Here is a 13155-nt window from a genome sequence, read left to right as displayed (position 1 = left end):
CTTGTTGCACAGGATCGCAGCGCTGAAATAGTGTTCTTGCCCACCGCCCACATTCTCGTCCGTGGCAGATCAGCAGCCTTTCTTCCTTGTCGAGCGCTACTTGACTCCGGCTCCCAAGTTCATCTCATCACATCACGGCTGGGCAGTCAACTTCATCTTCATCGGTCCAAATGGTCTGTAGCAGTGACTGGCCTTGGAGACGCTGAGTTTACTACGGATGGAGCATCGTTTGCCTGAAGTCTCGTTTTCCCTTTACATTGAGGCAATTGTGGCGTCTCACATCATAGAGCGTCAACCTGGCCTGAATATAGATGTGTCCAATTGGAAAGTTCCCGCCAATGTGGTTCTAACTTCCACAGAGCTCAGCGTGTGGATCTGCTGATTGGAGCAAGCCTGTTTTTTTATCTGCTCTCAGTCGGGCAAATCCAGCTAGGAGACGGTCTGCCTCTGTTGCAGAAAACACGTTTTGGATGGGTAGTTTCTGGAGGAGGTTGCACCCCGGGAAACCCCCGCCAATCAATCGGTATTGAGTAAGTCGGTGGCTGGGCGATTATGTGATGGCATACCATAATGATTAAGTGGTAAATTTGAAATAAGAACACATAAATCCTCGATCAAGACCAATGCTTCATTGTACATCTCTGGTGTATAATCTATATTTTGGCATCGATTTGTTTGTCCAATTCGATGCAAGATGTCTTCTGTCATACAATTTTTATATTACAATACACAAAATTTGTGCTTGCGAGGAATAACATGTCGTTAAAATAATTGCAAACAACTGACGAATGTTATTCGGTGTCGATGTCAATGCAGCACCAGCAAGCGTTAAGGTATGATTTTATGGTACACCTGGCCTAGAATTTTGAATGTAGTTTCAAAATTACGTCCATCGGATGCACGATTGAAAATTTTGGTTGCCCCAAATGACGTCATTTGGAAGCAAGAATTAAATTTGCGTATCTTACGCAAAAATAATTTGGAATCATCTGAATTGCCAGTAAGAAGGGATAATAAAGGCTCCGGCGGAGCGGGTAGAGTTGACAGCACAACTTTGCCTGATGCGCAGCACATGCCAGCTGCTTCATTCCGAAATTTCAATGCCTGACAATATTGACATACTTTATCCATTCCACCGATAGCTATTTTTGAATGCGTTGAGTAGTTAATATCTGGTGCATATTCAAAGGCAAGCCGAACGAATGATGCACGTGTTAATGAGCGGCTGATTGCCTTCGTCAATCTAGTATTCGTACTGTAGCTATGTTTGGTTCTCGTGCCGCTCTTATTCTCGTAATATTCTGTTGCAGACATTCGTCACGGTGTTCTTGAGATTCTTGTGCACGACTTTCTGCAGTACTGATTCTTTGAGCTGCATTCATGGTTTCGATTTGTTGTGGTAAATGCTGAGCTCTTTCAACACGTTTGCGACGTGAACCTCTGCTGCTCGCGTTGTTGAGGTTCGATTTTTTTGGTGGCATATTCACTGTATTATCTTCCATTTAATTTACACTTCAGTCTAAGTAACATATGACACCAAAAATTTAAAACGGTATTTCGTTCACTATTCACCGAGTCAGCTTTTCGGAGCTGCGAACGCCATCTGTTAGGATCATACGGTATTTCGTTCACTATTCTTTCGGAGCTTTTCGGAGCTGCGAACGCCATCTGTTAGGATCATACGGTATTTCGTTCACTATTCACAGAGTCAGCTTTTCGTCGTTCGTTCAGATCAAAAGGACTGGGACGAACACATCAATCATTTATGTTGCACTTTACGTTCCTCGGTGCATATCTATCTATCAAGTTGGATCGAACTGCACATGGTGTGCGAATTTTATTATAATCGGTTAAGTGGTTTAGGAGTCCATTGAGGACAAACATTGTGACACGAGATTTATATATATTAAGATAAATATATAAGGTATTAGTGAATGGGGTGACAATTGGTACATATGACAGATAGGCTAAATTAAATGGATACTATATATAATAATTTGGCGCCTAAACGTGCAGGGCCCGAGGACATTTTATAAAGAATGCATGGCTACGATTACTTGATTTAACGCCCAGAGCGGACGTTGAAGCGAGGATTCTAGTTTGGAGTAGACCCCGAAAGTGAGTTGTGAGACTCACTGTATTGCCCTATTGTTTCATAGGTTTTTTTTAAGTAGTTAATTTTAGTTTAGCGTTCAGGAACAAGCTAAGAGTCACATTGGATCGGGTGACCACGCGACAACAGTGACTAAACCGATTTTCTTAACTTGGAAATGAGATTTAGTTGAAGATTTTATTGTGGAATCGATGTGGTAATTTAGGATTCTGTATCTAGGAATAGCGCCTTATTTCGAGATAATCGGAATGGTCGACCAGATCAAGTCGACCCATCATACCGGATAATTTCTTGCAGTCTAGCGGTGGAAGCATGGAATATTTGCTTCGATTGAGTGGTATCGGATCAAAGAAGCCATAATTCAGCCGCTAAATCAACATTAACTTTGATGATTTTTACGATCTTTGATGATTGATGAATCAACAGTATAAGTTATACTGTAAGCATCAGTCCAAAGCACAGACCCTAAAAAAGAAGACTTTTTGTAGTTTTTACAAGCAAAATGTCAGTTACTCACAGTAATTCGAAACTGGCAGCAGCCACCAACGAGGACATGACGGCTTGTGCAATATGTACGATGCCTATAGTAGCAAAGGAGCTTTAAGCAACTACGCGTTGCGTTCACACGTTCCATAATCAATGTATACGAGAATGCTTGATGCAAGCGAGTCAGTGCCCCGTGTGTTACACCGAGTGCACAGCTCATCAACTTTCCTTATCGCGCAACAATTTGTAAGCAGAGTTATCAGCTGCGGAATGAGCAGTCGATACGGCACCATCCGGCAGTAATAACAATTTGGAAGATTTAGATTTTGGAGGGAAGTTCAGACTTGTCGACAGAAATTAGTTTCGGCGATATTTTTAAACTCAGGTAACAGGCTATTAGCAAATAGAGAAGAATCGATACGTAGCGTTACTGGACTCAGGTGCGTCCATTAGTTACATAGGCGGTACAGCAGCCAAAGAATTAGCCACTCAATCGAAAATGCTCAAGTGTTCAGGCAGGATTATAACAGCTAACGATGCACAGTGCAACGTCACGGGAAGAATCAGAACGGAGATAGCGCACCGGGATCTCAAGGCATAGATCTATTTAGGCATAGCTTTTTGGCGAGAGTTTGGATTACTTTATAAAATAATGGAACAAAAGCAGTCAGTATCTGAACTAACGGAATATAAGGAGGAAACAGCGTGTGAAGTAGCTAAAACTCACGCACTGTCGACCAATCAGAAACAGAGGCTAGATTCAGTGAAAAAAAATGGTTTAGGGAGAACCCATATCCTGGAGCATAGCATTGATGTTAGAGATGCAAAACCCGTCAAGCAACGATACTGGCCGATCTCACCAGCAAAGAAGGATTTACTGTTCAAAAAAGTAGAGAACATGTTGGCATTGGGAATTATAGAGGAATTCAAGAGTCCGTGGAGCAGGAATTGCGTTCTTGGTAGAAAGGGACCCAAGGTTCATCTATGCTTAGATTCCAGAGAAGAAAACAAGCTCACGATCAAGGATGCTGAGATGCGGATGCCGAGATCCAAGAAGGGAAACATAGGATTATTGATCATATTGGATCATAATACGAAGTTTCATTTCTTGCAGCCTTTGCGAAAATTCTCCTCTAAAAGGATTTGCGATTACCTAGAGTCTCAAGTGTTTTATACATTCGGTGTTCCGGAGTCAATCCTAATGGATAAAGAATCTCAATTCAAGTCAGGACATTTTAAAGCATTTTTGACGAGGTTTGGAGTCAGACATATATGTACCGTGATCTACTTACCACAAGCGAACGCAAGGGAACGTGTAAATCGATCTGTATTAGCAACAATCAGGGCATATATAGATACCGATCATACAAACTGGGATTCAAGCATTGATCAGTTCAGTGCCTCTTTGAGAGCAAGTACACATCGAAGTACGGGCTTTTCGCCGTATTTCCTTTGTTTTGGTCAGAACATGATTGTAGACGGACGAGATTATGAGTTAATTAGGAAGTTAAAGGCTTTGACGGACGATGTAGCTTTAAAAACACCGGATTTATTAGCATTAGCTAGGAAAACGGCTAAGGAGAGGATCAGTCAGTGTCATGAAGCAAATGCCAAAGTTTATAACTTGCGCAGTCGTGCGGTCAATCTGAAAGAAGGAGACACTGTTTATGACCGTAGTTTCACGCAAAGCAATGCGGCAAAGAAGTTCAGCAGTAACTTGCACCAGTATTTGTCAAAGCAAAGTTTACGAAGAAGATAAGTCCGATTTATTATGAATTAGTTAGCGACACGGAGAAACAACTTGGAGTGCACCTTTGGAAGGACATCAAAACATAACGAATAGAAGGCGAAATGCATCATCCGACCTTTTTCAATTAATGCATCCTCGATCGAGCTACGGCTTTATTCACTGTGGTTGTTGGGGTTGAAGCGGTAGAGAGAACCAAGAAATTATTTTGTATCAGTCTTCACCAAGGATAGTCGGAAATGCCGAATCCGAAATGTAGGGTACGGAGCGTAGCGACGAAAAAGGCAATATAATCGTCCCGCTCTGGCACACGGTACGCTCTCTTTCTGGCATACGCATGCGGGAGCGCTGAGAGATAGATGAAAACGGAGATCAGGAATTGTCCCGTTATTGGAAGTTTTGGAGATTTTCACGGTTGCGTAGCAACGAAGTTAGCTTATTGTCAGGTCGTTCATTTGAATTTGCGAAAGAGAGAGCACCAGACGTAAAATAACTGACCTGCCTAAATTGAACGAAACATTAACAAAATTTCCAACATCTCTAACATCAGTATTGGGAACATCTCTTCCATCAGTTGGGAATATTTAGATTGCTGAAAGGAAAATATTGTGGATAGAGTACACGTGGCAACCTAACCTCAACTGATGACGTAACAGAGCCATAAGCAGAGTAGGCTAAAGCAGCAGTTACCACAGCAGCCAAGCTTGGGACTCACTCATCCTTGTGCCGGTGTGGCATTAACTCGTAACCACGTGATCTCGCAGATCAACCGATCCTATTCTTCCACTCCGCACTCCCCCCGCAGCGACCCAAACTCAGCAAAAGACCACAAGAAAAGCAATCACGAACTAGGATGTGAGAAGTATCAATGCGTTGGATCAATTAAAATTAGACTTAAGATTTTGCTAGAGATAGTTATATAGGGTAATTTCTACTTTCATTTAGTTTAAATGTAACTGCACATGCACCAGACAACCGCCACCTGCCTTCACTTGCAACGATAGAAGCAACATTTTTACAGAGATCTGCATCTTTGATGGGCCCAACGAACCTGCATCACCGGAAACGAGCGTAAGTCCGTAAAAAGAAAATTTATGTCTATATGTATAGTATACAATGTATACATATATAAATATATGAGATATTAGTGCATGCGGTGACAATTGGTACATATGACAGATAGGCAAAATTAAAGTATTGAATTGTTAAAAATAAAAGATGAATTTGTAGTTTTATTTCTTTTGTTCTTTAATTTTGATTTTCTTAGTTTTCTTTTGAGTTTCCTTATTTTGTTATAGCTCTAAGGCGTATGAAGTGTATTTTGATTTGATTCAGTAAAGATAATGTATATTATAACGGAATAGAAGAGTTAAGCCCCTGGGTCTGGGGTTTATGGTGATGCAGTTTTCAGGAAACTCCGAAATCGTTTGAGTCTGTAGAGTGCATTACTTTAGGGATACCAAATAGATTCACGTCGAGGTATCAAGGCTGGGAGGGTAAAGACCAGGGGAGCGTACAACATCTCAACCCATGTCCGTTCGTTTCCAACAGGTCTCAATTTTAATATTTTCCCGATCATTGACGAACAATGAAGTGCACTTAAATAATTATAAGAGTAGAGTGGTGTTATGTAGGAAGCCGAAACCTTCTACGCACCGTGGGTAAAGACGACCCGTCGATCCCAGGGTGAATACCGACAGTAAGCCCCTTCGCAACCAGGTTTTCCGTAACGATGTGGTAAAGCGAAAGGGAACAGCCACGTACGAATACTTGCTCTTACTAACTGGATACTACAAGAGTTAATTTAATTTCCTTTTCAAACGCAAGAAATTTAATAACAGAGGAGCATTGTCAAATAGCCTAACTCAGAAAATAAAAAAAAATAATGTGTTTGCATTCCAATTTAAATTAGTTGTAAGTTAGCGTTAATTTAGAAATAAATAAAATAAAAAATCATAAATATAAAGCCTTTTCGGACTCGAAAAAAATTCACTGCGTTTAATTTGTTTTTATTTCAATTTATTTACATTTGCAAAAAGGAAAATGTCGGTGTCCTGGAGTTGTCCCCATACTCCCCAGACTTGAACATAATAGAAAACATCTGGGGATGGTTAGCTAACCATCCCCTGGCTAACCATCCCTGGGGATGGTAGGTGTACGAGGGTTGCAAGCAAAATGCTATTAAGGAGGATTTAATTCACAGTATAAAACAATAAAATTGGGCTATCTGAAAAACTTGTATGACTCTCTCCCCAATCGAGTTTGCGAATTCCTTGTAATCAAGTAGGTCAGTAGGTTTCATTCATTGTAAGTACTATTTTGAGAAAGTTTGTCTGTATTTGCTCCAAAAAGATTTAAAAAAAAAATGTATTTCAATGAAAACCCAAAAAATTTAGAATTTGCCTAATGAGGGTGGATCTGCTGCGAATCGCAACCGGAACCGCGAAGGAAATTAGAATCGTCACAATTTTCAGGGACAGAATCAAAATAATCCAAATGTAAGTTTATTGATTAATAATATAAAAAAAACCTCTTGGCGATGTAAACTACCGGTGACGAACCTGCATGCGAAAACAAAAATATCTGATATAAATTTTTGTGACGAAAATGTGCTATATAGGTGAACAAAATTGCATTAAAAAAATATTCTTGTTCCCGGTGATCCCCGCCGTTTCGACTTATATACTGCCTGCAAAGGAAAGAAGGACGTGTGCAAAGTATCAACTCGATAGCTTTAAAACGGAGAGACTAGTTTGCGTAGAAACATAAAGACAGGCAGACGGACAGACGGACTTGCTCATATCAACTCAGGAGGCGATCTTGATCAAGAATATATATACTTCATAGGGTCGGTGATGTCTCCTTCACTGCGTTGCACACTTTTGACCAAAATTATAATACCCTCTGCAAGGGTATCAAAAAACAAGAAAGGAAAGCTAACTTCGAGCGAAGCCGAATTTGAATGTAACACTTTATTTTGTGTGTGAGATATAAAATAATAAATATTAGAAAAGTATTGGTGGAGTTGAATTGCCTAGTTTTTTATAGCTTTTAATCCATGAGTTGGCCCAAAAACGATGGTGGCTGTAATTTAAGAAAAGCAGGGTTTTATTTTTTGCTTTACATGTTCAAGGGGGGCATATGCATATAACGCCTTTTACTCGTAAAATTTTGCATTTGTGAGTCTTCTTATTAAGACATGAGACACTGAAACACAAAGCAGAATTACATCATAATTTGCCATCAAGTAACAAAGTTCGAGGTTAGCCGAGTGGAGAGCGTTGTGGTCCCTTACACGGAGGGCATGAGTTCGAGTCCTAGTTGAGCCAATATTTTAATTTTTAAGCCCTTTTTTTATTTGGATTTTATTTTTAAATAAATAAACTAAAAGCTGAAAAGATATACTCCATATTTTTTATATGGAGTATATTGGAGTCATTCAGACTCAACATATGTTGTATGGTTAGTGGTAATACTCATTGAGTATAGAACGGAATAAAATTTGTAATGATAGTGGTATAAATAAAGAGGTATAAATGATAGTGATTCATTTTGTTTTATATTTGTTTGAATAATAGTTCATTTCTAATTTAAAACAACAAAGGAAAGCTAACTTCGGGCGGAGCCGAAGTTGACATACCCTTGCAGTTAAGGTTATTCCATTGTGCTGGCCTTACTGCATCTGTCTCGGATGCCATATCCCGCCGTGTTGGCCTCCATTATTGCTGCAGTGGGTGCCGAGCTGTCCAAGATGCATGTCCAAGAGCATAACTTGTCTGCTTTTTCCTCCATGGCATCACTCCAAGTAATTCCCAGGAATACCCTTGAATTAACCCCATAACTTCCACTAGAAATGGTAACCCGCCGCCCGGATCCCCGGAACGGACTGATACCGCGGTATTACCGACCGTGGCACCAAAACCATTACAGGTAATACCACCTGTTAGACAAATATTTGTGTCACGGCTAGCCCCCGATACCTCGGAGATTGATATCTCGGCTTATATCAAAGCCAAAACCAAGGCCGCTATTAGAGTGGAAGACATTAGGAAATTTAAATACTCCTACTCGAGGCGCATGTCATCCTTCATGATACGTGTGCCAGTGCCGATGTTTGTGACGATATGTTCGCCTGACTTCTGGCCAGAGGACATATTTGTACAAGAGCATTAGCCGAGTAAGGTAAAGAAAAAAATTCGAAGCCTGCTGGAGTCAAGCTCCCAACATCTGTCCAATCCGACTCTTCAAAAAACTAAAATCTTCTATCAATCTTACCTATCAGAACTGTCGGGGCCTACGTTGCAAGCTCCGTAGACTTTATTCTGATAGTCTTTCCTTTGCTTCCCGTGGCAGCTATAGGATATAGTCGACCGATCCCGTCCGTTCCGACTTATATACTACCTGCAAAAAAAAGATGGATATGTGCAAAGTTTCAACTCGAGAGCACAAAAACTGAGAGACTAGTTTGCGTAAAAACCGACAGACAGACGGACGGACAGACAGAAGGACAGACGGACATGCTTATATCGAGTCAGGAGGTGATTTCTGATTTTATCAAGTATATTCTTGATTCATTTTTTTTTTTCAAATGTGTGCAACGAAGTAAACGACACACCTCCAATCCTACAAAGTATATATAACAAATACTACATAAAAACGTACACCCTAAAACATTTATATTTAAAAAAGTTTTTATACCCTTGCCCTTATAATTTTGGTCAAAAGTGTGCAACGCAATGAAGGAGGCGTCTCCTACCCTATAAAGTATATATATACTTTATCTCTGGAAACTCTGTTTCCATTCGAAGTTAGGTTTCCTTTCTTGTTTACCAAAAATTTACTATGGTTCATCAATAGCACTAGACATAGTTCACAAAGATCACAAAGATCAGCATTGCTGATGGACCATATATGACTGAGTGTATATTGTATACTCACCAGAAATCCTCTAATGAAGCATCAAAACCGGATGCAGGAAATTGACCCGAAAAACAAAACAATACACCCCCGGCTAATCAGAATCAACCGAATCAAAATGAAAACCAAGGGCAAGGCCAAGGCCAGGGGCAGCAAGGTCAAGGACAAGGTTTGGAAGGTCCTGGAGTAGGTGGTGCTGGTAAAAACGATAGCGACAGAGGCGGTGGCGGCGGCTCCAACCAAGGTGGTGGCGGAGGAGGTGGTGGTGGAAACCAACAACATATTTAACAGCAGCGGCGTGAAAACAGAAACCGTGGCCAAAGTTCAGGTGGCCCTGGTGGCCCCAATGACACTATGGAAGAACGGGACGGAGGTGGCAGTGGTTCCCGTGGCGGAGAAGACATCTTTATAACTCAAATATTGAGAAGCACTGCTGGACCTACCTTGGACCAATTCTTACTCGCAAAATAAGATGCGTTTGGAGCGAAACAGACACACCATTGCTGTCCCTTTCTCATTGAACCGTCAAGAGGGCGTTGGGCTTTCTCGGCGTTTATATGGTAGTCAACCTTAATTATCGGTTGACTCGTACCGGTAGTCTCTCTCTTGTCTCTTGTAGATATCATGTAACTGTTTCCACCGCGATCCTTACTTATGCTCTATCGAGTTGATATCTCCAAATCTGAATCCAATGCTACGTTCATTGCTGAACTCTGGCATCTCCTTGTTCAACGCCTTTTCCTTAAACCCGTCATTATCGCCATTAACCTCCATCGGTTCTACCAGGTTGGGTCGAAGTGACCTAGTCAAAAAGAAACATTTCTCGTTGTACAAACGAAGACAAGCAATACCCGATGACTTATTAGCAAACCCAACAATGCGGTCACCGATATGCTTTCCGCGGTTATCGACTGTGATACTAGCCCGCTCGATAGGCTCAAAAATCTCGAATGACTTGTAAAGCAGTTCGTTGGACACAAATGGAGTAAGGTTTCTTACTCGCAAAATAGTAGCCTTGGGAGCGAAACAGACACACAATTGCCGTCCCGTCCTCAATGACCAGGTCCCCAATGACACCATTGAAGAACGGTACGGAGGTGGCAGTGGTTCCCGTGGCGGAGAAGACTTCTTTATAACTCAAAGATTGAGAAGCATTGCTGGACCTATCTTGGACCAATTCTTACTCGCAAAATAAGTAACGTTGGGAGCGAAACAGACACACAATTGCTGTCCCTTCCTCATTGAACCGTCAAGAGGGCGTTGGACTTTCTCGACGTTTATATGGTAGTCAACCTTAGAAGACTCCTACCGGTAATATTACAGGAGATGTCAGTGACATCTCCGATAATCTTACGGGAGATGTCAGTGACATCTCCGATGATTTTACCGGATATGTCACTGATGACGAGCTCCGTGAAATTTTCAAGCCTTTCGGTGAAATTGGAGATATATTTTCAAATGTGGACAAAAAACATAAAATTCTTTAAGTATGACTACCATATTAACGTCGAGAAAGCCCAACGCCCTCTTGACGGTTCAATGAGGAAGGGACAGCAATTGTGTGTCTGTTTCGCTCCCAACGTTACTTATTTTGCGAGTAAGAATTGGTCCAAGATAGGTCCAGCAATGCTTCTCAATCTTTGAGTTATAAAGAAGTCTTCTCCGCCACGGGAACCACTGCCACCTCCGTACCATTCTTCCATGGTTTCATTGGGGCATTGCCGGGTGCCTGGCTTCCATGGTGCCCTGGTCATTGAGGAAGGGACGGCAATTGTGTGCCTGTTTCGCTCCCAACGCTACTTTTTTGCGAGTAAGAAACCTTACTCCATTTTTGTCCAACGAACTGCTTTACATGTCGTTCGAGATTTTTGAGCCTATCGAGCGGGCTAGCATCACAGTCGATGACCGCGAAAAGCATCTCGGTGACCGCATTGTTGGGTTTTGCTAATAAGTCATCGGCTAATGCTTGTCTTCGTTTGTGCAACGAGAAATGTTTCTTTTTGACTAGGTCACTTCGACCCTGTCTGGTAGAACCGATGGAGGTTAATGACGATAATGCAGGGTTTAAGGAGAAGGCGTTGAACAAGGAGATGCCAGAGTTCAGCAATGAACGTAGCATTGGTCTCAGATTTGCAGATATCAACTCGGTAGAGCATAAGTACGGATCGCGGTGGAAGCAGTTACATGATAACAAAAAGAGTAAGCTGGGTGATCTTAATCGCGTGCTTAAAATGGAAGAGGAGAAGTTAGAGATTGAAATGGAAACAGAGCTCCTGCAACAAGGTTAGTATATAACTATAAAATATAGGATTAGCTTTATAATTTCTACACCTTTACCCTGGTCATTTTGTCCAGATGTTAATGTAGCAAAATCACACATACCCTATAAAATATATATACTTTTCATTAGTAAGGAAAAAATCAAAATGTAGAATCTCCGTCTGCACTCGCTTAGTTTCAAATCTACAGAGTTTTCTCTGTTTGCACTGTACTTTTTATTTCAAAATACTTTCTAAAATAATAATACCAAATATTTTTGAACTATTAATTGAACTGAAAAAAAAATTTAGTTTTTATAAATTTGAAGTGACTATGTTAAAAATATATACTAGTGTATATACACATTGTGTATTACACAATATGTATTACATGTACACGTACATGTATATTATATGTATAATATGTATTACATATTTAATTATTGTAAAATTTCCTTTTTATACCCTTGCAGAGGGTATTATAATTTTAAAAGGAGACATCTCCGACCCTATAAAGTATATTCTTGATCAGGATCACCTCCTGAGTCGATATGAGCATGTCCGTCTGTCCGTCTGTCCGTTTCTACGCAAACTAGTCTCTCAGTTTTAAAGCTATCGAGTTGAAACTTTGCACACATCCTTCTTTCCTTTGCAGGCAGTATATAAGTCGGAACGGCCGGGATCGGTCGACTATATCCTATAGCTGCCATATAACTGATTGATCGGAAATGCCATAACTTCGTTGTTTTTTAAGATAGAGGATTGGGACGTTCCACACATGTTATATTTGACCAAAATATCTTGTGTACAAAATTTCATAAGGATCGGCCGACTATATCCTATAGCTGTCATAGAACGATCGGAATTGGCATATCTTTGGTGTTTTTTAAGTTAGAAAGATGGGATTTGGTACAGATTCTATTTTGGGGAAAACAATCTGATCTGCCAATTTTCATAAGGATCGGCCGACTATAAACGATCCGCTATATATCTAATAAAATAAGATGGGTGGCGCCACCTAGCGGACTGCGACTGAACTGCAAGGGTATATAAACTTCGGCTCCGCCCGAAGTTAGCTTTCCTTTCTTGTTTTTCTTTTAAATTTTAATGAATGCAACTTAAACAGACTAAATTGATTGATAAATTTGATTAAATTAAAATTTTTTAGATTTTGCAGAAGACGTAAGAAGACGGAGTAGGAAACGCGTGAGAACGGAGCTGTGGACATGCGCAAACAATTTGAAACCACCCTTTGGATAAATTTATTTGAAACGCTATCAAATGACTAAAAAATTTATGAAAATAATTATATTATAATTATAATTAATATTTTTTATATAATTATAATAAATATAATGTTTTACCACCTGTTGAGCTTTGTAACGTCGGCGATAGTTCGGCTGGGGTGACAACCCGAGGCGGTGGGAAAGTGGCCTACGTGGCAGCCCGATCGCATAGTAGGACCATAATTAGCTATTCCACAGGGGGTTCTGACGATCTGGCAACAAACTTAAAGCGTAGGTTAGAAAAACCGCGTGGGAGCAGCTTTCTTTAGCGTTTTAACCACAGATATCGAGAAGTTCAAAAAAGTGCTAGAGCGAAGGTTTACCTTCTGAGGGATCATCGCGTTTAAG

General features: G+C 40.6%; 1 protein-coding gene across 1 annotated transcript; it reads left to right on the top strand.

Moving 5' to 3' along the window:
* The first annotated feature begins 10993 nt into the window (after nt 1-10993).
* Nucleotides 10994-12887, top strand: LOC116654463 (protein no-on-transient A). The gene is given in 3 exon segments (XM_032455755.2): nt 10994-11199; nt 11201-11546; nt 12690-12887. Coding segments are annotated over 3 exon segments (636 nt in total). The 5' UTR covers nt 10994-11001; the 3' UTR covers nt 12782-12887.
* Nucleotides 12888-13155: the final 268 nt, after the last annotated feature.

The sequence above is a fragment of the Drosophila ananassae genome, assembly GCF_017639315.1.
Source record: "Drosophila ananassae strain 14024-0371.13 chromosome Y unlocalized genomic scaffold, ASM1763931v2 tig00000255, whole genome shotgun sequence".
NCBI classification, from domain to species: Eukaryota; Metazoa; Arthropoda; class Insecta; order Diptera; family Drosophilidae; genus Drosophila; species Drosophila ananassae.
The sequence above is the reverse complement of the archived record's forward strand: the minus strand, read 5'-3'. Positions and strand labels throughout refer to the sequence as shown.